Raw genomic sequence first — 27,759 nt, forward strand, 5'->3', positions numbered from 1 at the left:
GATCATGTGCAATTAAGCACAACAGTAAGTAAATCTCAGATATAAAACCCATGTAACCTTTTTGCTGGCATGAAAATTAAGGTTTCCCTTGCCTTCCAGTAATTGAAATGCTTTCCTTGATAGTTTTCCCCTTTGTTTGTCTCAATATTTTTTGTTTTAAAGGAATACTTGGAATATTAGCATGAGATCTGCAAGTTGCCTTTTTTTCTTTGATCCCTCCCTGTTAAAACCTTGACTCACTTTGGAGCACACAAAAGAGACATTTGTGGGATTCCCAGAGGGAAAAGGGAAATGCAGGAAAAAAAGTGAACTTGAAAAATGTATTTTTTGGGGGGGGGGGATAAATGCACGTTCCACCTTTGTTCTTTTATATAGGACTCTCATCTGTCTTACCCAGAAACTCTTCAGGTTTTGAAGAGTAAAGTGGGGAATGAAAAAAAATGTCTTTTCATGAAGCAAAAAAAAAAAGGTTAGGCTCATCTGCACATGTTTTTTCATGTATTTTCTATGGAAACATGGCCAGAGCTCAGTTTCCACCTTAGGTACATTTTCCCTACTTAATTAAACCCTCTTTCCCCACATGACAAATGGGCCCTTCTCAGGAAAGGGCATGATTGCAGGCACGGGTGAAGTCAAAGAGGGCATTCTTAGTGATTAGACATGAAATACAGACATGGAAAACAGAGGTTTTGAATGTAAAGAGGGAATAACTTACTGCATCCTCAGGGTAAAGATAATTTATGCATCCTTTGCCTAAGTGAGTTTTCTCTATCTGTTTATTTTGGGTTTAAAAAGTCTATTTATCTGGTTGGGTGTACTTTTAAAAATGTGCTTCCCACGGCCCTACTCTTCTGTTTAGTGCTCATATTTTTCCCAAGCCAGATTCATTAGAAATATGGCCTGGATGATATGTGAGCTTTCAAACATGGCATGCAGAGCAAGCACGGGCACCAATGGGCCAAGTCTGGGGCCAGTGTCTCTGACCCACCCCAAAACTGCACACTGCCAAGGGGCGGGATACAAAAGTCATTAATTAGGAGAAGAGAGACCTGAAAATCCTGAGATAGTTTTTGTTTAATGAGATACTGGGCTCGGTACTCCAGCCAATGTTTTCAAGAGCTGCTTTTGCACAAGTGGTGCTGGAAACTTATTGTATTTTAAATGAAAATTGGGGTTGCCCCAGTTGCTTTCTGTATTAAAGGTTTAAACTGGGAGGTGTCACCAGCTGGCACTTGCAGCCTACACAAAAATTTGGGAGGTTTCTTCCTTTCATCAGAGAGGCACAATGAGCACCAGGGAAACAACAAGACTTGAGCAGAGGAACTGGGGCAAAATACAGGGCAGCAACGCAGAGGAACTGAATATATTTGAGGGATACCAAATGTATTAAATTCCTACCACATCCTAGCGCTCAAGGACCACTTATTTCCGTAGCAGTTCTGCTTCTACTTCATTCAGATAGTGCAAGTTCCTCCGGTTTAAATGGGGAACTAGCCTGAGCACAAGGAAAACAAAAACTAAACCAAGCCATAAAACAAATTTATTCTTGGTAGTCCAAGTAACTTCCAAGTAACATGGCTACCATTGGATTCAAAGGGCACTTGCATAGGAAAAACCAAAAACAAGTTCACAGCCCTGCAGAAAGAGTGGCCAACCAATGGTCTTAGTCAGGTTTCTCCATTTTGCAATTATAAAGAAGATTTCTAAAGAAATCTGTGGAGTGGAACTTTTAATTTCTACCAGGCATTAAACTGCATTAAAGTGTCTAACCCAGTTTTAAAGAATAAATCAATCCCTGTCTAATTCAGATATTCCCCATGCTTAGTTCACAGGATCTCTCTCAATCAGGTGTTTGTACTTCAGAAAAGCAGTGAATTCTGCTCAGGTGTGTTTGGTTTGAAATTAACCATCTAGAGAAAATTGGTTGTGTACAGGTGTGGTTTAAAATTGGGATCATTTTCTGAAATAAAGGACTGTGCATGGGATTCCTCCTCCAGTTTCACAGACATGCAAGGATGCAGCAGAAATGTAGAATTTGCCATGATCAGACCTGAGACACCTTCACCTGTGGTTTAATGGCGGGGGGGGGGGGGGGGGGGGGGGAATCAAATTCATCATAGCACACACGGAAAAAGGAAAAAAGAAAACAGAATGGAAGTCTGCACCATGAAAATTCAAAAGATTCTGGTCCAATCCCATTTTCTGCACATATCTGTGGGGTTTTCCAGCACATGGTAACCCACATATCACAGCCCCTTGCACCTCTCCTCTGATGGATAGTTTTCCAGATGGAGACAATCCTCTGCTTGCTCCCCACTCCAGCTTATCCCCAAACAGCCTTGCTTGCATCCCTCCTGTGATGAGCCCTCCTGGAGCTGATCCACCACCAAGGGCGATGCCAGCTCCTTCCTTCTGGTCATTGCTGCACTTGGAGTAGGAAAATCTACTCAAAGCCGGGCCTAAAACCAGGAATAAACCCAGCCTCTACCCACAGCTCTTTTCTGCCATACTTTAGAGGCTGTAAAACACAAAACCCAGCCCCATTCCTGCAGCCCTCCCTCACGTGGCAGCAGGACTCCTTGCACGAGCTGGCAACGGCTTACACAGCAAAAGAGCTGCAGGATCGGGCCTTTAATTGCTTAAAAATACACTACCCACCAATAGTTACCTAATTTAGCAGAATATATTACCTCTCTGCTTCATAAATCTTAATTAAAGCTGTTAGTTTTCCTATTATATGATCAAGAATCGCCCCATTAAAGTTAAGCAGTTTCTCCAAGTAATTATATACGTTATGTGGCGTGAGCGTAAAGATGCATATAGCGTTCCACTACCAATTATTTTGCATACCCTGAAAAGCACTATCTATTAAATAAAAAACTTGCAAAATTTCATTAATGCAGGATTTTTTAATCTCCCAAAAGTCCAAGATGTCCCACAGGAGCTTGTATACTCAGTGTTGGCTCCTTATAATACAATTTAATGCTCACAAACACAACTAAAGTATTTAAGCATTTACAGAGGTTGTCATAAGTGCTTTACTTATTTTCGATCAAATTCAAGTCTACATTTAATACAGTTAACTGTGGTTATTTAATTTCAAAACTCAAGAATCCAACCTCAAAAATTTATAACAATATAAATTTAGTTACATTGATATAGGATATGTATGCTACTGGGAAAACATTTTTCAGTAAGAAGTGTAGAATTGTAAGACATAAAAGAAGTTATTTTTTAAAGTAAGCATTATTTCAAATAAACCTTGTCATATTTCAAAGAATATTTTCCTATTCATCTGCAAAATTATTTCATAATTTTTAGTAGTACATTTCAAGCCAGTGCTAAATGCTACCAAAAACTAAACGCATTTTAATTACCTTTTCTCTTTTGGTCAGAATCTCATGCAAATACAGAACAAATATTAAACTGAGATCTTGCAAATATCTTAAATGCATTATTAACCAAAGCACTTCATTTCCTAGCAACTGGCTAGAGAGAATGAAATTTGGAAAATTATTCTTAGTTCCCCATAGACGGTGAATTTATTGCCTGACCACATTAACAATTAAAAGGTATATGCAAGATGTTGGATGTTAAAATATAATGGAAGAAGCTTAACATCTGCTCGTATACGGCAAGGAACCAACTCCCACCCCTAAAAGTAACCTAATCAGGCTTGCAAGAATGTAATATTTTACTTTTAAGCAAAATATTATTCTTCAAAAACTGCAGAGAGTCAATCAGGCACATTAAAAAAAAAAAAAAACTATAGAAAGGGAAAAATAAAAGCAGAGAGAGCAGCAACCCTGTCTGAGGCTGGTAATCTTTGATCCAATACAGTTTCAAATCATCCCTCAGAGCTGACAGTGCATTATTAATTGAAACATTGGGGCTGTACTTAGCCCTCTTCTGTAGGAACTGTAATATAATTATATCCCATAGGCAGAAATACTATTTCTACCTCTGCCCCTGAAAGAGTAATATACAAACTGGCTTGGAAATGTGTGAAACAAAGTAGTACCCACCACTCTATTCACACTATCAGTACTTGGGTGCATAAATCATGATAAAATCATAGTCTGAGGAAACAGATACATGAAAAGAGCAAACATGATTTTTATATAATATGTTATGAAAGCATCTTGGATAGATTGATTTCAAACAATTTGGCTGTGTTTCCTTTTATAATCCTCTTTTTTCCCTGCTTTTAATTTTTGCACAGATGCAGCTATATAAATAGCAGCATTTCCTGGAATCCCCAGAACGTCAAACCAAACATATTTTTCAATATTAAATTATTGCATTCCATTATATCATTACCACTTAGAATAGGCTATAAATTCATTGATTGAAGAGTTTAATAGCAATGCCTGATCTTTTATATACCATACTTTCACTAATAGAAAATCGGCTTCTTCTGAAACATTAGCATGTTACCCTTTCTAGTAAAGCATATCAAATCACATTAGTGAAGAAGTTGCCAAGTCAAATGGAAGTTTGGTGCCAGTTTTCCTCCTTTTTTTCTTTTTTCTTTTTTTTCCTCAAGAGGCAAAGAACGAGAGAGAGTGTGAGCAAGAGAGGGAGATTAAATTTCTTACTAAACTTGTGGCAGTGAACATAAAATATAATAATACTCCTTTAACATTCCTATCATGATTTTGGTCCTTACACCTAAACCAGCCGAGGACTGAAGGAGTTAATACTTTACAATGTGCAATAATTCAGGGAGCTGGCTTGCAGGATTTGCAATACACTTTTTGCTTTGCAAGATAGACTCCAGCACAGAGAGATCAACAAAAAGAAGTAGTGGGGGGGGGAAGGACAACTCTACAACCAATCAAACCAAATGCCAGAGCAGAGGGCAAAGGGATATGGAAACTGAGAAGATAGACTTCCAAGTCCTTTCCTGAAAGTGCTTGGATTTTGAGGAGAGTCCAACATTGCCTGACAAAAGTGTCTTTGTGCAGCAACACTGGGGAGAAGGGAGGAGAGCTCAGGAAACCTAATGAAAACAGGCCAGGCCTTGTACATTAGACCCCATGGAGAACTTTGAATCATACGAGCTGCAGACAAGCCCCGAGTATGTAATGCCAAATTAAAGACCACCAAATATGGGGAGCACCGGGGCGGATGCGCTCCTGGTGTGGGCCAGGGCATTGCCTGGTGCTTCCTTCCACCCCATCCCATCCCCTGCAGAGAGCCAAGCATCCCAGGGCAGTGCACTGTGCCTCCCCCACGGGGACTTGTGGCTCATTTACCCACAAAAGAAAATAAAATGCATTTTTTTAAACCTTTTTCCTCAGTCTGGTTGAATGTTAACATGCTAGCGGAAGGTGACGAGCTGCTGCTCCCATTGCAGCATCCTGACATGGGGCTGAGCTGTCACCTCCTCACCTGCCCCAAGCCCAGTCCTGCCTGGCTTTCCAGCATCATTCCTTCTTTGTATTTTGGGATAGATAATGTATTTATTCTTGTCTTTGGAGGACTCACAGGACTTTAGCAGGGGCAATCTTTCCAGCTCCCCCTCACACAAGGCAAGTGGCTCATGATCTGACCACCAAGGCAAGAACAAACAGCAAACTCCTCATGCCCAACCACCATTGTGTTCCAGAATCAAAATGTGTTTGTCATTCTTCTCCCACCTGTTCATCCTTTCCCACTGGTAAAATCACAGCACATCCTCTCCACCTTTCAAATCAGGCAGGGCTTGCTTTGCATGGCGCAGATTTTTGTCCCAGATATCCCTGCCGTCCCCCCAGGCTCCCTGGAGCATCCTGACTGTACTCTCCACGCATATGAAAAGCATCCCAATCCCATTTGTCATTCTCACACTGCCACCCTCTCCCTACAGGGCCCTGCATGGAGGAGATGGCACCAGCTGATGTTCCTGAGCTGTGCTGAAGTCATTACACCAGTGCTAAATAAAGTTACAAATCTGCTTTCATGCAAATCAGAAAAAAAAAAAAAGCTGCAAATAATCCAAATAAGAGCAGAGGAAGGCCTTACACATGCCTTGATTTGTGTCCCATCTCTGCCTTTGACAGCCCATGCTCCTCAGCTTCCCCAGCCTCTGGTTCTAGGACCTAGCAAGAAGGATGAGCCCTGAGCAGGGACAGACACTCCCACCACCCCTGCTGCAGCATAACAACAGCCACTCATCCCTAGTTATTTAGTTCTATGCAAAGATGAATGCATTTTGTCCTAAAAACATTGGGAAAATCTTATTTTAAATAACCCAAGCACTCTGCCCAGTGTTCCTTCAGCAAGGGAAGCTCATGGACAAAGGGGATGAGTTTTGTCCCATCAATGCTGCTGAAAACTGTTCATTTCCAAACCTTTTCCTAAAAAAATTAGCGGTTGAAAAATTTTAAATCTCTCCTTCTTAAGAGCAGTGTGACACAGGGATACAACTCACCCAGCAGTGAGACAGAGAGAGCCAGCAGAAAAGAAACCAAAAGAGAAGAAGCCACCAAGCAGGTGTGGGGATGATGGGGGCTCATCTGTCATGGCCTTGTATTATATGAAATTTGAATGCACTGGACCCATTTCTCAACTGGTAACAATGGGCACTGCTGATTAATGGGTGACAAAGTTGAACCTCCTTGCAGGAGAACACAGAATATATCCCTGTTGAATCCAAAAATCTTTTAGGAAATGTAGAAGTAGATGGGTTGTGGTAAAGGAGAAAGGAGGTGCAAAAAAAAAATTAAAAAAAAATAAAAAAAACCCTAAACTAACATTTTGATTTAGCTAGAAAAGTCCAACCCCTTTTTAGCTCTGAATAACAAATGTGAAAAGAAAATCCCTGATATTTAAAGTAACTTAGAAACATGAACACTGTTTCCTCAGCAGCAACTGAGCCAACTTCTTCTCAAGTGTAGAGCAGCACCAACTGCAGTGAGGTCACACTTGTGTAAGTGACCTCCGTTGGCCAAACCCAAGCCTCTGCACCTGGCAGAAAGCCAGAGCAATCTCCAGCTTTGGTGGGATTGCCCTGGATTTGCACCAGTGTCGCCAGGGGAAACACATGGCCCAACAACTCCTTAAAAATGCAAGGTGGTCATTTCCCTGACTCCACTGACTCAAACTTCAGTGAAGGCAACAGCATTGCTCAGACTGGAGATCACCACAGGTTCCAGCAATTTCTTGTCTGCTGGATGTTTTCTGATACTGGATATTTCTGGCAAAATTTGCCTTTCCTTTACCCAACAGCAATCTTGCTGGATGCTCCCTTGACCCCTATCTGCTACAAGCTGGACCCACAAGCCAGAAAACTACTGGTTTTCCAAGGTCTTGTATCACATCTATTTGAATTCAGTTGGATCCCCTTTCTTTGGTTCTTCCCTCTTTGCTGGAGTGTGTGCTCCTCTCCACTACTGCTCCAGAGTTCATTTTCCCTAATTGGCCTAGAGGTGACCCAAAATATTGCTCCTCACAGCCCAGAATTTCATGCACCTCTCAAGGTATTTTTTCTTTCATTTGCCAATCACAATCTTTCCAGGCTTTTTTGTCCCACCAAATCCTTGAAATATTATCTTTTAAGCAGGGACAGAAAAGGCTTCTCATCTCTCCCACCTCTTTTCTCCTCCCAGCTGCCCTTATTCTCCTGCCTTTGTCCACGTTTCCTTCTCACTCTCACATTTGTGGTGCCACAGCATTTAAATGCTCAACACACCCACGACTGGCTGGTTCCTCTCCTCCTCCAGCATGTGGCTGGTTAGATAATATAGATCTATACACAGCAAGAGGGTTCATGGATCTATTGATTTCAAGACAATTTAAAGTGTGTTTGGCAAGTTACCATATGAAGACAGCCCTGTGAGCAATTCTTCATCCTACTACAGTTGATGGGATTTTCCAAGTCAATGTAAGGACCTAACACAGCATTTTTGGTTCATAAGCCAGAGACTTGAATATTTCTTTTCAAGTAATCAAATTTACAGTCAGTCTAGTCCCAACAAGACATCTGATTATTGATAATTACAACACCTACCAGGCCACCAAAAATGTACTATATTTATCCATCAGATGTGATCTTTTATAATGGACGGCCCTATTCCTAATTTTACAGGAGGTTATTTTCACTAAAAAGAAAATGGATGGCAATGAGATTTCTAATATTAACTTGTGCACAGTAATAGAAAAAATAATTAAAATAATCTTAATTGTCTATTTGAACACTGGCAGACTAATTCAGAGCTGAAATCAGGATCACTATTCTGATGGCTGTGATATTATATATCACTAGTATTTTATAAAGTTCATTTCATCACTAGCTATAGTAACAACATATCTTCAAAGCTTCTCTCTCTATGATCTAGAGTAAATTTAAAATAAATATTAGAGGACACAGAATAAGAAAAAAAAAAAAAAGACCATAATGCTACCAGACTCTGCAGAAATCCAGATTTGGTTTGAAAGTTAATTAATATTTATGGGGTGTCTGAACCCCAGTTTTGACCTTTGGGTCCTTTGTTATGATATTTATAAATAAGTTTTTTCCATCATTAACATGAGGTTGATTCATTTCCACTGTCATTTGCTAAAGACTGGACATACCTTGGGGCTAAAAAAGAGCAAAGATGACAGTGTCTTGGCTTTGCAGGGGAGTGGTGGGAGAGGGACCTCTTTGCCTGCACACCGAGCACCACAAGGGCTTCCCAGCACTGTTACTAAATCAATACAAAGCACCAACACGGATCATGCATCTCATTTTTTAGAGCCGTGCGTTTTCCAAGCTGCTTATTCAATCATTTTAACAATTTCTAAAACCGCGACCGGCGCCTCACGTGTCCTTTCGGTGGGAACCGTAGGTGATATGATCAAAGTTAGCCTGCACCTAATCAGCGCGCGAGACATAATCAAGAATCTTTTTTTAAGACGTGTTCAATTCAGCAGAGGGCAAAGACTATTAGTCTTTTCCTTATTTACTACGGTTTGGGTGAAATTCCCATTATTTCCATTAATACCGTTCCAGCCATATCAATTATTATAAGGTGCACTCAATAACGCAGCTACGTTATACCTCGAGCAAAGTGTCTTTCAGTGCGGTCTCTCAAGCAAACAAGATTTACATCCTCGTGCAAGATCCACGGCTCTACCAAACTAGTGCCATATGTCTCTTTCTTTCCGTCATCGCCCCAGTGACAAAATCCGCCGGGTAGATTCGACATGGAAAAGAATGTCAGAAACTCCGCAAAGGAAAACAAGCGGCGAAAGAGAAAGTTGGATGGGATTGATTAAAGCAACACTTTTAAGTGTGTTGAAACAAATTTTTCCCTACTGTGGCAGAAGAAATCTGTCACAACAGATTTAGTCATAAATCGTCCTATCAATACACAGAGAGGAGAATCTCATGGGGACAGGTTTGGTTAATACATTGGGCATCTCAAATCTGCACCCATTGCGCAACCTAAACCAGCAGCACCACATGTGCGTAAGTCTATGAAAGCAGCACCTCCACTTTCCTTTAATACAAAATTCCTGAACACCTGGATGCTTCCATGTTGTGAAATAAATGCTCGTAGAATAAAAATTTACAGTCCCTCACATGCATTAAATTTGTTTAAACAGTTTTTCAAAGCAAGAGCCTTTTTTTATCTTTCTTTTTTCCACCACCCCCCTCCTCTTTTAAATGGCGAGCTGTATTTTATAATGGAGCGCCAGCTCTCCGGCGAGCCTCCATTCTTCCAGCCCTGACAGACTGTTTGTCAGCTAAACTCCCCTTGTCATGTATCCCCACCACTGCCAACTCATGCACGGAGACCTTCACTTTTACTGCTACCACTTGCACCCTGCGCAACCTTTGTCATTGATCACTGATCCAACCCAGTGCCCACATGTTCTTCAAGTGCCTACACAAGTAATGAGGTACTTGTGGTGTAAAATTAAACTGTCAACTGTCAGCGATTGATAACCACAGCGAGAGCTGACCTAGAACACCTGCACCCGTGGCCAAGACAGGTGTGACACGTTTGATCGCTGAGCCCTACTAGTCAGCGTGACCCGGCGGTGTCCCTCCATGGATTCTGCCCCTGACAGAGATGCCGTATTTCAGCCCTGGGTTTCCACCGCTGGTGCAGGAGCAGCTCCCTCCCCTGCCACCACGGAATCTCTCCTCCACCGCAGTGGCTGGAATGTGAGCAACACCACATTTTGGTGATGACAGGTATTTATGGCCATGGAGCATCTTTCTGCCTCCCCACTCTTGTTGTTCCTGCTTCTGATTCTTCTTCACTGCAGCTTGACAGGGGCACCCACATTTATCAGCACTGTTCATCCCCTTTATCAAAGCTTTTGTGAGGAGCCCAGGGCTCAATCAGGATCTTCATTCCCATTGATGCATTGAATTAAGAACAACTTGGAGTAGAATTTGGTTTTTTCATAGTATAAAGCCTCTGGTTCTGTTTTTGCATCTCTACATAGCAGGAGCACAGAACTGAATGTTGCTTTGGCATCATTTAAGTAAACTCAGTGTGATGCAGTTGGAAGCACAGAGTAGGAAATCTCCATCCCCCTTCCCATCCATTCCATCACTGCCATGGAGAAACACATCTCTCTTCACCCAGCTCTAATTAGTTTTAGCTGTGTTACTACACAATGTTTAACCTTCGGTTCATATTTAAATATTTTTACTCATAATTTTGAACTGTTGATTTTCATTTTAAGCAAAGAGGGACTTTTAAGGCACACATTGTCTTTTAAAACCCCCTGAAAGACATCAGAAAATAATGGCAGGAAGGTTTCCCCCTCCCCTCCAACAGTTGCACTATATTAAGTTCATGTGATGAGAAGATAAAAATCTATTAACTTGCTGCTGACCTTATCGACACAAGGATCTCTGCAGGCATTACAGGAACTATATCTCTTCTGACTTTTACATCCAGAACCCCATGCACCAGCATCCCAGACCAAATATAAAATCTCCATGATGAGTGAAACAGTGACACATACTCCAGCTCCGGTCCTGCCGGCTGGCAGGAGACACGGAGTCCTCTGGGGCCTGGGACCAGCCTCTACTTTCAATTTGACTTCAGGGGCAGATTTTTCACCATATGCTACTGGGGGCTCTGAATCAAAACTGTTTCCATAAGACCATATGCTACGAGGCAAATGTGCTGGATGCAGAAAGGCTTTCTGCTCCCCCGTATCACCATGATGTATTGCAAACATAATTAAAGGTGAGTAACGCGGGTGCTCCTGTTTGGGTTAATCATTCCTTTTTACAACTGAAGCCAGTATAAAACAAACCAATTTTCAAATTAGACCAAAAGTCCATCTAAATACACATTGCTCACACACTTTTACACCTCCCACATTTCCATGTATGCAGCAGACTCCTCCACTGCTCAGACAGTAGCTCTGAAAGAGCAAAGGATTTAAGGTTTTTAATTTTTATTATTATTAAATAAAAGAGCAAGGACCCATAGCTGTCTGTGATGCTTCTCCCATTTTATCAATCAGTGAATTGGGACCATCACAAGCACCATCATGCTCCAGATGCCAGAAGGCAGGGATCAGGTGATCTCCAAAAGAGACCAAAGGTATAGGTGCCACCAGGGTGGCAGCAGCCTTTGCTGCCCCTCAGCTCTGCCTGCTTGCCTGGAGGCAATGTATTTCCAGACCATTAGAAATAAGCCTGCACAGGATGCCAGCAGGACTGCACCCCAAACATCCCCTGGGTGGGTTACATCAAACAAAATTAGAATATTGTGACGCCATCAGCTTGCATTCACAGAGCTTGCCAGTGTCACCAACAACTAAATTTCAAGAGATTTCAATAGCACATTTAAGGGGATTTTGCTTGATCTGGGCGAGCTCCAGGGGTAATTCAGATACAGCTCAGCAGGTGAGGTGTCACATCTGCCCGTCACACACCAGAGGCAGGCTCTGTGTCAGCAAAGCTCACCATCTCCCAGCCCACAAACAGGGCCAGCACTCCACCCAGCTCCTCCACGCTTCGACTAAAACCTGGACCCCGATGCCAACAAATCATAAAACAGGCAAATGTTTTCAGAAGGTATCTGGAACTCAGCTGAGCTGCTCCTGAAGCTGCATAAACATCCAAGGCTGCAGAGCAGTTTCCTGGTGACGAGTCAGTGTGTGCAGTTATCACCTCCCCACCAGGGAGGTGTCGGTGCCAAACACAGGAGAGTTTTCTGGGACATCCCATGACTCACATCTCCTGACCTTCTGCCCTGCTCTGGCCACCCACTGCAGGAGACAAACTGCTGGGCCAGAGGGACCTGTGGTCTGACCCAGCACATCTGGTTTTATGTTTGGGAGTGTGCTCACGTAATTTTCTAGCAGTACCTGGAAAATCCTCAAGTGTGCTATTAATTTGAAAGGCCAGTGTCCTTCCAAAGCTCCTGGCATGCCAATGCAAACCACTTGAGGAGCTCCAAGCTGGAGCAGTGCCCATGCCCCATCCCTCCCCACGGCTCCAACTCCTCCACGTGTTTCACTCCAGAGAGCTCAGAGGAGCTCGTGGTTAAGACAAGGACTGGCCAAACCGCATTCTGTATCCCCATTTCAGCCCCCTGTGTTCCTCCATGATCTCTAGGAAAATAGTTTCATTTATGTGCTACCCAATTTACTCTTATTTTACAAGAGCTAACAGCAACACCCATCCCACAGAGGTGTTGGGAATTGAATGAGGTGGTTAAACACACCTAAGCCACATTCATATCACAAGTAATAAAAATACATTACAAATGCCTAACAATAAAGAAATAACATGACTCAAGCCACTGCTGGTTGTGGTTGTGGTTTTGTGAAACAAAAAAATCTTACTGATGGGGAAAATTGCTGATGATTTGCTTCACAGAAAGAAAAAATAAACACGTACAGTATAACATGGAACAAAGTTACAGTTTGATCAATGATGCTCTTTATATTAATAACCAATGCAGGCTGAAAAATTTGGATGTCAATTCAAATGTTTTCAGGTCTCAGAGATGGAACATAAAGTTCTGCATGCTGAATGCAACAGTCCTGACAGGATTGCAAACAGCTCATGTTCATGCACTCCAGGTGCCAACATCTGACACTGGAACTGCAACTCGCTGTATTTGCAAGCAAACCCTCATATTTTCATTGCACATTCAGCTTTCTGTTGCTTTGCTGCAAACAGGATTTGAAGTTTGTGCACTAAAAGGAAAGTAGGTACATTGCTTCTCACCGATGCTCCCTGCAAGACATGCTGGGATCAGTCTGCAAAGCAGCCCAAGGAGAGATCAGTATGTAAAGTATGTCTGGAGCACCACATTCAGCTCACTCCAGCGTGCGCCATCGAGGAGAAATTAATGATACGTGGAAAGCTCATTCCAGATGATCACAGTGACCAAAACTCTTGGACCTACAGACTCTTATTTCTTTTTCCCCCCTGCACCCAGAGAGAATCCCTCTTGTTTTTACTCTAATCACAGAGCTGACTGGAAAACCAGAACTTTCCCCAGCCACCCAAGTGGAAGCAAAAGTGCTGATTTCAGAGCAATAAGGGCAAAGCAGAACCCAGATCATGCACCTCCCATCCTGGGGTTTTGGAATCAAGAACAGTGCACACCTTCTGGCATCATAAACAAATACATAAAAGTAAAATTAAACTAGTAAACCCTTGGGTATTCCTTGGGACAAGAAAAAAGTCAGTAAGAAGTGACATCAAAGATAGGTTGTTTACATATTGGGGAACCTGTCTGCTCGTCTCTTCACATTGATTTTTACGGTACAAAAATATTATTTCAGTGACAAGGATGTAAACCTTATTCAAAACAGGATTTAAACCATATCCTGCGAGTGAGGCATCTCTTCAGATAGCCTGCCTGCACTTACAGCATACCGAAGGCATGCTGATTTTCGTCTGCAGTGTTTGTTAAGAGGGTCACAATATCAGGAAGCAGGAGAAGGCTCATCAAAGCCTCGTTGCTCGCCTTCACCGCTCATCAGCTAGACAGTACCTTGTTTTTTAAAGCTGGGCGGAAATGCATCTCCAGTGACCCATTGTTAGAAACTTCCTTTTGTCTTTAAGTTTGCTGGAAGGAGTACTGGGCCCCTTTTAACTCTTTTCCAATAGGTAATTTCCCTTAATTAGGGCTCTCATTACAAGTGAGAATTTATCAGACATGATTAAAGAAGCATCTTGTCTCTTTCCTATCGCCTCAAAAGGGGCATATTTTGATCTCCCAGCGTGTCTTGCAAACACAGATAAGCCCAGGCACTGAGCTGGGAGATCAGAGCAGAAATTTGGCCTGCTCAGAAAGTTCATGTTTGGAACTCGGCATCCTCAGAGCTTCCCCCTGAATGGCAGGGTGTCAGAGCTGCCACGGTGGGGAGCGGGGAGCCCCCGGGGCGGGCAGGAAACTGGGACTGCAGAGCTGAGCTCTGGGGCTTCGGGAGCCACAGCTCCCTCAAAACCCCACCAGCACTGCACAAATCACCTTCCTGGGCTTCCCTCCTTCAGGGCACCCATTCCCCCAGTATAAACGGGCAACTCCTGCCTATGCCCATGGGGTTTTAATGAAAAAAAAAAAAAAACAGTATGGCCATTTTGGGGCACCCCTCAATGCATTTCTCCCAGTTGAAGGTGTGAGAGATCCAGCACAGAGCTTGCTGAACCAAAATCCTGCGCTCACACAATGAGGTTGTTTGCTCTACAGGTGCAGCCTCTGCCATCAATGCCCCACACCTTCTCCTCAGCATCTGTTTCTCCAACAGGAGAAAAATCTCCCAGTGACTTCCAAGGCAGCCAGATTGAGCTGGTATGTTAAAAATGTACTTGGGCTCCCAGTAATATTATTTACTTTTAATAAGCATGCGTGATAAACTCATGGCCAAGTGTACTATTTTATGGAGTAACTATGGAGATGCAAGTTATTGTTTGCTTCTGTGAACCAACCAAAAGCACCAAAACTCATAACAGCAAGAATATTAATTTGCACCAGAAGAGAACATGCTTTCCAACTTCCAAATTATGGCATGTGCTTACTGTCATGAACAATCTAGTATTTACACTCACACGGAGCACAGGGTGAACATTAGTCTGACAATAAAGAAGCAATAAGGAATTTTCCAAACATTAAAAACATTCCTCATCCGTGAATCACCTACAATCTGAGGTGTCACAAACATTCATCTCCGTATGTGTCACCCACAAACATCTGTCCCCTCTTCCCCTCGCACGAACACACATTCCATTCAACCACAGATACAATCAGGCTTTAATTTTATTTTTCTCACATAATGTTAATCAAGAGCTAAAAAGATAATTTCCTTCTACCACAAAGCAATTCCACTGTGGTGGAACAAACTGTTATCTTAAGTTTCACAGAGCAATTGTTCAATAATTCCTGTTTGTGGCTCTTTTCCAAATCCTTGAGAATAGCTCAGGCTGCCAACCTTTCTTAAAAAAAAAAAATAAAATCACAACAGAAGCCGAAAAGCACTTGCTGTCACTCAGGGGTTCAGTGGTGGCAGACTCGGCCATTTCTCAGAAGAAACTCCAGCTCGGAGACTCCAACATGCAGAAATTCACTGTCTGTTTGAAGACAATTGCCTGGAAAGATATAAGCTCCCAGACTGTAAATTTGTCTCAGCACTGGCCCTCCGAGATGGTGTTATCTTGGCTTGGTGAATTCAGTGAATTGGAAGCTCCATGAGGAAAAATAATAAGGATACTTGGCATTTCTGCAGTGTTTTCTACATGCAAAGCACAGAACGAGCTTCAAGCGTTTAATGTTTATTAAAGATTGGGAGGGTGTTTTGTTGCATGAAAGGAAACTGATAACGTGGATTTCTTCAGCAAAAGTAATAAAATGTTCTGTTTCTATGGGAAAAAAAAAATTAAAAATAATAACAACAGCCCTTAGCCAGCAAGTACCCTGCATGTCAAAATCACAATTAATTTTAGCCCGTGATCTCCCGGAGGAAGGGACAGTCATTTACTGCAGCTCGTACAATGAGCAGCTCAACAGGGCACTGCCCTGCCCGGCGGTGGGAGCTACATCAGACAAATATTAGAGCAATATTAATCACCACAAGTGAAAGTGCAGCACCCAGCTGCCGTTTCAAAGTCTCTGGGTCCGAGCCAAGTGAGGAATAGGGCAGGGAGGGAGGTGCAGGGGCTCAGCCCAACAGGCAAAGGACATGGAGCTGAGATCCCACCTGACCTCCAAAGCATCCCAAAATAGCCCCCTGACAACCTGGCCAGGATTTTCCCAAGGGTTTGGCCATGGCTTGCTCAGGGCAGATCCTACTGCTGGGCAAGTCTGGTGTTATCTAACTAAGGAAGGACAAACAAGATGATTTTTGCTCCAGAGCATCAATAGCCACAAAGATAATTGGTGTAAGTGGATCAACCACAATTTTTGGCTTCATTTAAGTGTTTCTCCAAAATACTTCCACTTTGGTACAACTGTATGTAGCCAATGAAGTTATATGGAGTAAAATTTAAAAATCAATCCCAGATCTTCTCTTCTAACTAAGAGGGGAAAAAAAAAAACAAAAAAGCCCTCCTTCTCTGGTTAGAGTAATACAGCAGTTTTTTCAGGCTGGAACACACCATTTTGTCCGGTCTCTAAAATTTTTGGGCTAAGAACAGAACAGACAACAACCTAGCCATTCTGGAAAGATGCTCTCAAGGCAGAAGAGGGAAAACAAACAGACATAAAGAACCAGCAGTGCAGAAGAGCTTGGCTGCATCCATACCTGCACAGAGACAGTCAGATTTATACAAGGTACAGCTGAGATGAAAACCCTGCTGTGGAGTTAAGCAGGACTGGTCCCCCACCATCCCAGAGCACTGGGGTTATCTCACTCCCTCTGCCAAAAATCCCCAAATAAAACCTCCCAAACACATTGCCATCAAAGATAGGCTTCACATCAGCCTTTTGACCTATCAGAGCTCACAAATCAGATTAAATGTATAGAACCATGCCAACAACAAGGATCAGCATAGCCTCTTGCCATGGTGCTCAAGCCCCATGGAAGGAAAACCAGCTGGGCTTTCCTGCTGCAGGTCTCCAACCTACCTAGCTCAGTGTCTCTGCTATGGGACAAGGGGCTTCTCCTGTTCTCTGTATGCTCTGGGGACGAAGCTTGGCAAAAGCAAAATCAATAAGGACAGGAAGAGGTGAGATGCCAGATCGGATACTGCATTTTTAATTATTCTGTCCTCAGCCATAGAGGTAAAACATTTAAATAATTGCCAGGAATAAGATATTTGTTAATTCCTGTTCTCTCCTATGGTTTGCTAGGCAAAGCAGTGTTTACAAGGCCAGGTTATTTTCACAAATCCTCACACAAATCCCACTGAGATCAGCTGGGGTGCTACACAAGCCTCCCAGATCATCAGATGTGCTGGAGCCCACACCTCTCATTCCAAATCCAGGTCCCCACATTCAGTAATTTACCTATTCCACCCCAGTCTCTGCTGGCTTTTCATCCCTGACTTTACCAGCGCCGTTCCCTTTAAGCTCCTCCTGGCTCAGGGATGCAGACACGGGAGAAGGGCCACCCTGAGCTAAAACACACATACACGCACATGACTTAACACCCTGATCCTCCAGGATAAGCTATGAGCCTGTAAATCACCACACTTCCAGAAAACAATAGCCACCTCTTGTTTAAATAAAACTGCACCTGCTACATTAACATACCACCGAACAATCGCTTTGTTTTTTGCCAGGCATCCAGGCTGAAGCTTCCTGACCCATATACTGAAAGGGTATTCTTAGAAGGGGAGAGGGGTTCCACAGAGCGCACCAGTTTAGCGGTGATCACCTTCCTTCCTTCTTTTGTACGGGGGATACGTGGTTTTGTTTAGCTTTCAGCAGGTTTATTTCCATCGTGGCTCTCCAAGACCTTGCAGCCTTTCTTTGGCAAATGTTGTCTCTTTTTGTTTCCTATCTTGGGCAATCACAAGCTCTGAAGTGCAATTTGGGCCATTTCGAGTAATTTTTTAGCAGATTTTTCTCCCATCCAAAGAGTTTGGGCCAGGCAGGTGCCAGCTGAGAACTCCTTTTGCCACATGTTCAAACTTTGCTAAATTGTTTTGCTCTCCTCCACAGCAGGTTAATTATGATGCCTGTTTCAAGTTTATTTCTCTCTACCCAATGATTTTTTACTGATTGTGTTGGAACCTTCTTCTAGTGAAGTTATTTTGCTCAAATAACATGCTCAGTCCTGACTGAAAAATGAACTGTTGGAGAGGCTGGGTCACGGATGCAGGGAGCAATAAGAGTTTTGTAGAAGTAGGCAGTGGACACAAGAGCCAACTTCTCCATTTCACAAAGAAACACAGTGAGGAGCGTGGATGGGCCATTGCTAAGCCAAAAACCAATTTAATTCGTGAATCTGAGCCCAAAGCAAACCCAAATCCAGTGCGGCCAGGACATTTCTGCTTAGATGTGCATCTTGAAACAAACACCCTGCCTCCACACCCGTGTCCACCCACAGCCAGGAGTGCTTCCTCACGACCAGCTTTCCAGGAACGTGGTGGTGCCCACTCCTCCTCACATCCTCCTCCTGGCTGCCTGCCCCACGCCACGCTTCCTGCCCGTCCCACGCTGCTCTCGGCCGGATCCGGTGCCTCCCAGTTCACGCAATCATTTCCACTCTTGGCTGCCTGAAGCCAGCAAACTTTGTGGGAGCTGTGCTCCATGGCGCCCATCAGCAGTAATATCAAAGTTCCAGCCTTTTAAAACTACAGCTGAACTTATAAAACGCCATCCTACACAGTCGTAAGAATATTCGTCCTGCTCCTGCAGGCACTACTAGTAGTTTATTCCTCTTCCTTTAATTGAAATTACAGCACTAGAGCCTGAGCATCGAGTGGCTTCTAGTGGAGCAGCTCAGAATTAAAGAGAATCTTATCAAACTGCATTTCAAGGCACTATGTGGAATTTCAGGTGAATCCTGGAAGCCAGGTTGCATAGACAGTCTTCAGTGAACTGACTGACCACCATGGGAACTGGGATTTCCTCTCACACAGAAAGTCCACACCAGCACAACTCTTTCAAAACAAGAAATCTCTGCACGCCTCATCTACAAAGTGCCCAACCAGTCCACTCTCATTATTGCTCCTTTGCAATCAATATATTAAATTACTTTTAAAAAGCTTCTACATGCAAGACATGACATTTCTCAAAGTCCCATATAGTGGAAGAAATTACCCTGAAAGCCAGGTTAACCTCCTTGCCCCTCTATCAGCAAGATGTGTAACCCTATATCGGAGAAACAGACACCAGCTCTCCTCAAGATCTGCCTGACCAGGACCTGCTCTGCTGCACTCCCCCTGTGGTGGATCCCAATGGACATCTCTGGCCAATGCTTTGGCCAAACCACCCTGCAGCACCACGTGATGTCACTGCCTCCAGACCAGGGAGCCCAAACTGGGATGCAAAACCCTGCGTGCCTCACACCAGGACCAGCACCAAGATGGCCAGAGGGAATCAGCAGTGTCTGCAGAGTTTCAGTTCTGTGAGTCTCAGTGTCCACAGCCACCCATGCAGGAGTTGCCACTGTGCCACAAGGAAGGCCACCTGTGGGACAGACAGGTGCTGGGAAGCCTTTGCAGCCCAGCAGCAGCTTGGGGTCAGGAGGAACCAGTACATCTTACAATGAAGGGAAACTGAGCCAAGCTCTGGACCAGTCCCTTCCTGACACAGGGGCACTTGAAATATGGGTCAAGAACAAAGCGTCCTGTTAGTAACAGTTTGTCTCGTGCAGTGTAAAACGTGCAATATTTGGTTCACAAGCTGAATTCCAAACTGCCTGGCCATTTTCCCTTCAACTTTCCAAATTTATTGTAGTGTGAGAGCCTGGCCCTGTTTATACTGTTTAAGTGACTGACACAGCACTCAGTCATGGAGACTCACATCCCCCATCCCTCTGTGTCCCAGGGCAGAGCCAGCTCTTGCATGAGCAGAGGTTCAACATCTACCTGTGCATCCATAGGACAGTTAATTCCTGCTGAGCCCTCAATTATCAGCCTCCTTTTATTTTGCTGTGCTGCAGGCTTCTCTACTACCTTGCTCCTTGCAAAAGCCAGTTGGCTCTGTCACCAGCCCTCCCAAACACAGTGATTAACCCTGCAGGCATCTCTGGAATATGGGTGGCAGCAGAGCCACCACTGACAGCATCTCCCAAACTCACAAGGGTCAGAGGCAGATTCTCACCACTGTTGGAGGTAAGAGAGACACCTCCACCCTCATGGCAGGTGGCTGCCTGCTGTAGATACAAACCAACACCTGCCAAGCAGAAGGACCAGCTTTTGTCCCAGGGGGGTTAAAGAAAAAATAACTGGGTAGGGAGGGCAGGGGATGTCATTTGGCCTTGGAGCAAAGCCTAGAAGAAGCACCACTTGCATCTTTGGCCCCCACACCCTTCCCCTGCTCTAGTCACTAGAGAGTACTTCTTCCCTTCCCTTTTATCAGTCAGGCTCACAGATTGAATGTTATCAATTGACAGCTTTAAAGCTAAGGAATTGTATAAATTAAATACAGTCTGAAGCAAATATACTGAGGAGCTAGAATTTATATACACACTAGATATGGGAGCTCTTAGTTATTACCCACTTAAGGCTATGGCACTGATGAATGGTAAGGCCACCCCATCCCTGAAGGCACTTTTCATTACCCACAGTATAGGAATATTGAGAGAGTGTGTGTATGTATCCAGCATGACTGCTCATTTCCATAGTTCTCCATCAGGTTTGCATTCAGTTTATAAAATAAAAAATTACTCTAGGGACACATTTCACTCATTCCAGAACCCTTTCTCTCTCCCTCTCTCCCCCAGCCCATATCCTGGCTGCCTCTCTCCTTCTCAGTGCCCCGATACTGTAACAATGCCTTTAAATCTGATGGTGCTTATTAAATGAAACAACTTAATTACTATCAATATATAATGTTGTGTACTTCAGCCTCAACCAAGGCGTCTGATCCCATTCTGCTCCTGACCTTTAATGGCCATCAAATCAAAGTAATTTTGGTCAGCTCAGTACAGCTCTGACACATGCCCAGGTCAGGAAGATGAAGGGACACTAATCTACCATGTTACCCTGTCCATTGTTTAATACCTTTTTCAATAGAATCTAATAACTGGAGAAATGCCAGTTTTCTGTCTAGTTTGGGTTAAAACCTCTTTCGCTGAAAATAAATAATTATGGAACATACTGAATAGCCCAGGGTTTACATAATTGGTGCCTCTTAGAGCAATATACTTGCCTTTGAAGTTTGCAAGGAGAGGAATTTAGGAATTCAAATCAGCGGCAGCGCTCCTGAGTGCGCTGCACTCTCCATCTTGGAGGGGCCAGCACCAAAGCAGGCTTAATTAAGGGAAGTGAAAACCACTTTCGATTCACCAAGGTAACACAACAAGTGCATTGCTTCCTCTGAATTGAGGGGAAAACAGCAGGAATGCTTCCACTCAACAGCAGCTATTCTGCAGGCTGGGACTCGAGTCCTTCGGAAGGGAGGGGGGAAAAAGAAATCTATCATAAAGTAACCAGTAACAGCACCCCGTGCATAAAGACAACAGGAGTGTTTAGGTTCAAGCACTACTATTTATACATATTGTTTCCCTAGTGCTAAACAAAACAGGTTTTCCCATGCCAAAGCAAGGGATGCTGCCAGGAGAACTAGACACCCTGTCTGGATCGGACAAATAGCTTGACCTATTGACAGGGCAGCTGGATGCAGCAATATTTTACAGCAGGCTCACTTTGCTAATGCACTTGCACCAGGCCACTCTCAAAGCAACCCACGCTCCAGAAAAAAAAAATATATATATATATATAAAATTAAAAAACCCCAAGAACTTAACTGCAGCACAAAAACGTCACTTCAAGGCGGATACCAGCAACTCTCTGGCAAACCAGCCCTGTCTGCATCAAAAGCAAGAGCAGGAAAGTGGGGAAGCATTCAGGGATTGCCAGGTTTCAAACCAGCCCTGCCTCTGCTGTGGGGAAAGAGGGAGGCTACAAATCATATCTGCCCAGCTTTTGAAAACACCAGTCACGGAAGCTGAGCAGAAAACACAGAAGGATGTTTTTGTTAATTACCTGTTTCTCCACTGCCCATTCTTTACCTGAAGTCATTAGTCATGTAACAGAGCGGGCAGGTAACAAAACCCAGCCACGGAGATTTATAGGGCATCTCTCAACCCCAGGGTCCCACAGCAGCTTACAGGGCTGGGATTACATCATGCCAGAGCTCTTCAAAGGCTGAGGGGCCAAAACCGCCCTTGGTGCAGCCTCCACCACCCCGCAGGTGCCGCTCCAGGTCACGAGGAGTGTTGCAGATCCATAGGGACAGGCTCCATCCCTCCCAGCCCCCGTCCAAGGGGAGCAGAAGCAGGATGTGTCAGGCTCTGTGCAGCTCAGCCTCTGCACTGTCCATGCAAGGGAAACAGGGAGGAATGCCATCAGCTCCGGGGGAGTCGCACGGGTGTAACTTAGAGCGGGATTTGTAATCAATCCTCACCCAGACACTTACTTGAGAAGGAATTCAGGGTTTGGCTGTACGTACACCAGAATCACTTCACAACCACTGAATACATTTATGATGTAATTGAATCCCCCAGTGATTTTTCTTAAAGACAAACCTTATCCATTTAGGGTCGATTCTGCATCATTAAAGTTAATGGGAGTTTTGCCACTTACTTCAGAGACAGTGGGGCTGAGAGGGGATCGGGGCAGAGCAGATCACTCCACACAATGCATCAGCTGCAGCTCTGCCTGTCAGCTTCCCCACGACTCAGGAAAGGAGTGTTTTGCCATTATTTTGGAGAAAAGTTTACTCCTACTGGGCACAAACACCAAGACTTGATCAGGAATCTGTGGCCATACTTTGCTGTCAATCAGGCTGAAGTAAATCCCAAGGGAAGCTGCTGAAAGCAGCAGAGAACCAGCCTCAGCCTGGACAGAGGTCAGCTGGACACAGAGGTGTTTTAGCACTGCCATTATGTGCTTTCCCCACACTGGCTTTGCAAGAAAGTGGTATCCTCTCTCCAGACACACAAAGCTGAAGTGCAAAATATCCTTCTGATTCAGAAGTAAGCACACAAAAGCATTTTTCCCCATAAACTGCCATGCAAACCTTTTCCCCGCCAGCCGTTCTCTGTATCTGATCCCACATCTGTTTGCCCTGAGTGGAAAACATTGGTGAGTTTAAATGGCATGAGTCAACTCCCACAACCAAGAAGGGCACAGCCTAGACCACCAAATCACAGCTTATGAGTCTTTCCTAGCATATTCTGAGATAAAAGATCTCAGTTTTATTCAAACAGAGCCAAACCCTGCTGATACCTAATTTTGCTTCTATTACCTCATTAATAACCTACAGACATTTGCAGCTTACACTTCTTTATGTCTGCATTGTGGTTGTCATACCGAGGCACAAGGGCTATATCTTGTTGTATTTGTTTTGGGTTTAATTCCCAGTTCTAGTCTATGCCTCTGCCACCTTTGCAGGGCTGAGCTCAATTAACCCTTTTGTGTTCTCTTTGCAGTGAGCTGCAGCAGCTGACAAGCAATCCATGATCTTTTAACAGCATTAATGTATTCATGTGAAAATATTCATTGACAGCTTTATGTAGCGTGGCAATCACTAAAAGTGGGATTTAAAGTACAAAAGTGGCATTTGGTAGTTGAGTGTAAGGGCATGTTCATGTGCCAGTTAATTGCAAGCATGTTTAAAATGTGTATTTTCAGCTAAAAACAAACTTGTATGTTTAACAAATACTTTTCATATTGGTCAGACTGGCAAAACCAAAAACAAGTTAAAGTAATTTGACCACATCAGGTAAACTCTTTAAAAAAAGGTTTTAAATGAGGGATAAAACTGTTTACAAGTTTTTAACTGTAAAATATTTCTTTTCTTCTTGTATCTTGCCAATATCAATAAAGAAACAACATGTATAAATATATATAAACAGACACTTGGCATAAGAGCACATTTCATGAAATATGAGTAATAGAGCAGGAAAATTCAAAGTATATTTCTTTTTTTACTGTACTGAATGGACAGGTTACTGTAAAGAATACATTATGTGCAGATGGATGAAAATACAAAGTGCACGCAGCATACGTAGGATGTGAACAGGGTGTTCATTTCCAGGTAGAAACGCAAACATTTTGGTTCATTTCAGATCTCACTTACACTGCACTATTTGGTGTCATTTCATTGACTCCCCTGTATTTGGACTTGAGTCCAGCAAAGCACTTAAACACATGCTCAGCTTTAAGCGCACAATAGTCCCCTTGAAGTCAAATTAAGCACATATTTACGTGCTTTGCTGGATCAGGGCCATACTACAGATTTACACAGATGTAAGTGAGCTCAGATGAGCTCAAGCCACAATGTTTGTGTCCAGATTCAAATCCAATTGGCAAATGCTTTCAAAAGCCGGAGGTATTTGGATTAGGGGTTTTGGTCCAAGCCAATCTGTAACTTTAGTACCTGAACCCGCTTTTCTTGTGCGCCCAAGACTCCCATCGGCATTAGTGGGAGCTTTGGAGGCACAAGAAGTACAAGAGCAAGACCTCTGGGAGTAAAGAGCCAATTTACTTAAACCCAAATTATAACATTTTTTAACCTTTAGATTAAACCAAACTCCCACCAGAGTTCTGCCCTCGCTCCATTACATTTCTCACCCAGCATTTGGATTTTTTGTTTATCGTATTACTATTGCTTTTGGCCAGCATTCACTTTATTATATAACATTAACCTAGGAAAAACTAATGGGCACCATCAAATAGCTGTTAACATAAAGCACTTACAAACAAGTGCCATTAGTGGACCAGCAGACAGCACAGGAACTCATTTATGTTACGTCTGTTAACGTTGGATAAACGCAGATTTACAATTTTTAAACGGTGAATGATGCCTCAGTCTGGTCAGAAGTTAATTTACAGGTTTTTCACAGACTTCACAGGACAGCCACAATGTGGGTGCCACTGAACCCCCACACACTGACCCTAATCCTCTGATAAGCCAGCTAAGAGGTGCTAGAGCACACACTGACACATTTTCACCCACGTGCACACACCAGCCTCTAACATGGCTGGATTTTTCACCTGGGGCATCAGACATGTAAGTCCCTTTCTACATGGGAAAAAAAAAGAAGTCTCCAAAGCATCAGGAACAGAAGTTTTCGCCCCCCACTCTGCAGCTCTAGCACGCTCTGCACGGAGCAGCAGGTTCCTGCTGCTGGTATTGCTCGGAGCAGAGGTGTCTGCTGGCTTTGGGAAGCCTGTGGTTCCCATAAATGTGGGAAACACCAGCACCAACATGGGAAATCCCCCCTAGCCCAGCACAAGAAGCTGGAGAGAGCTTTCAGCCATTCCTGCCCTCTCCAGAGGATGTTCCTTATCAGCAACAGCCTCCAGCACAACCCTCACCCTTGCTGTGGTCAGCAAAGCCCCTGTGGGACAGCTCTTCTGGTTTTATCAGACACCCTTGTAGGATTAGCACACCATTTCTTGCTTGTTAACCAAAACCAGAGTGAGGTGGTGTTATTCAATCACCTCCACCGCTGCAAATGCAACAGGCAAAGCTCTCACAGCACACTGCGAGTGTTCAAGAGAACGGCAGGCCCTGAACATCCTTAAAACCTTCTCCCTTCTCACACACAGCTGACCAGGGCAGCAGGAAACTGAGAAACACACTGGATTCTGCTGCTGCACAATGGTCACCCAAACCTGCAGCCAGAAATTAATTAATTTTTCCCTTTTTGATAAGAGTTTCTATACATCAAGGAAAGTACAGATAACATGGCAGAATCACGGCGCTGAAAAAAGAAACGGCAAAAGCACAGGCATTAAATACTGCAACACAAAGTGAAACTAGATGTGGCATCCAACACCAGTTCCCATAATGTTTTAGCTATGGACAGGGAGACTGTGCTGGGAACAGAGTGGTTTGTCATTCCCCTGAGCTAATCTCCAACATGATCTGAAAAAGCACACAGGGGAGGAAAAAAAACCTCTTCCTCCCATTGCTTTGGGATTTTGTAGCCAATACTGAGAAAAAAAAAAAACAGCACCAGTAGAAACAATACTAAACAAGTGAAAACTTTGCAAGGAAAAAAAAAAGCAGTTATTTCTCAAGGAAACATCAAACAATTTTTTGTAGCCTCTGCCCGAATTACAGGAGAAATAACATTTTGACACCAGGTCTGGGGTGACACCTTGAGACTCCTGTTATAGCATGTGCTTATAGCCAGGAGATGGAAACACTCCAAATTTTTGCTGCAGACAGTAAAAAGCAGCAGGACATTTTGCCAAAACCCAAAATCAGCCCTGGCCCAGACCCACCACCACATGAGCAGTACCTGAGATCATGGCTCTGCACAGAGCTTCATCCAGGGCAGGGTGCAAAACACATCCCATGTATCCTACAGGACAAACAGCAAAACACTTGGAAGAGAGAGCCCCATCTTCTGCCCAGCACAGAGCTGACCTTTCTGCTCCTTAATTACCTTACAAACAAGTGTAAAATAGAGGAGCAAATTTCACCGTGATGTTGGGCAGCTGAGCAAGTCCCTGCACAGCTGTGTGGAGGCGAAGCTCAGGATGCACAATCACCCTTAAAATCTTTCTTTTCTCTTTGTACTGAGTGATCTTCACCCCTGTATCTCCCACCACCCCTATGTCCCTTCCCCTCTCAGGACATCTGACACATCAGGTGCATAAAAACACCACATGAGCATCTGAAAACCTGAGAAATCCTGTTGCAATCACAGAAAGAAATCAGCTGGACAGCCTGGGCACTTGAAATGCTGTAGAGGACAACATCAGATGGGGCACAGTCCCAGTTGTTAGTACAAAATTGTAAAAGCAGACCTCCTGCTCTTCTATATTGCTTTTTGCTTTTTTTTTTTTCCTTGAAGAAAATTTTACCTTATTTAACTGCCTTTCTTCACTCAAACATTCAGGAAACCAGAAATTATATGACTCCAGTCTAAAATTTACTTTTTCTCAGATGGTGTTCCACATCTCAGCAGAGTTTTTAAAGATATTATATAATTTTTTAATAATCACCAAGATCGGTGTAGCTGTAATACTGGAAAAATATCCTAAAAACTGACACAGCACCGAGGGCTAGAAAACACAAGAGTGACTGATGGGTAGTCCTGATAATTCTGTATATCAGGAAGTGGAATGAGAGATGGATAGATAACATAATGTTGTTATATAGCCACAAAAACAAGCCTATAAAGATATTCCCAGAAATTAAAGTCCAGGCTGTCTCACCACGATTCTTTGCTGTGAAATAAATGATACCTATGGAAGAATGCAAACCCCAAGGACACACCAAAGTACAAAAGAAGAAAAAAAAATCCTTATTTTAAAGAACTGAAACTATTTTCAATTCTTTGGAAGAGAATTGAAGAGAAGAAAGAAGAGAAAAATCCTTATTTTAAAGAATTGAAACTATTTTCCACTTCTAAGCATTATACACTAAAGACCTTGACAGAGTGAAGACTGCCCTGTATCTGCTTTCTCCACCTCTGGATGGATCCCAGGAGGAACAGCCAGCACTGAGTCCATCCTCTGCCAAAGTGGGCTCTGCTCCCACACCAGTTTTACACCAGTTTGGCTCCTGTGCTCTGGGGCTGCTGCTGTAACATTCTGAGAGGAAAAAAAACCCTTCAAGCCAGTGCTGTCTGTGAGGCTCCTGCAGCTGACAGAAGGTACAGGCTGGGGAAAGGTTTGTCTGCTCCTGCTCCTCTGATGGTCGAGGAAAAGGTATCATGAGAAAA

The 27,759-nt window shown here is 43.5% G+C and overlaps 1 protein-coding gene across 4 annotated transcripts in view; it reads right to left on the minus strand.

Moving 5' to 3' along the window:
- MECOM (MDS1 and EVI1 complex locus) overlaps positions 1 to 26,470 on the minus strand; it is a 309,823-nt gene extending 283,353 nt beyond the window's left edge. For 3 of the 4 annotated variants that reach the window (XM_064385195.1, XM_064385193.1, XM_064385194.1), the window contains exon 1: positions 26,329 to 26,470. In XM_064385195.1, the coding sequence (XP_064241265.1) occupies positions 26,329 to 26,386 (58 nt within the window). In that variant the 5' untranslated portion in view covers positions 26,387 to 26,470. The remainder of the gene's footprint in view (positions 1 to 26,328) is intronic. The other variant, XM_064385196.1, reaches the window with a different exon arrangement.
- Positions 26,471 to 27,759: the final 1,289 nt, after the last annotated feature.

The sequence above is a fragment of the Passer domesticus genome, chromosome 11 (genome assembly GCF_036417665.1).
Source record: "Passer domesticus isolate bPasDom1 chromosome 11, bPasDom1.hap1, whole genome shotgun sequence".
Lineage (NCBI taxonomy): Eukaryota > Metazoa > Chordata > Aves > Passeriformes > Passeridae > Passer > Passer domesticus.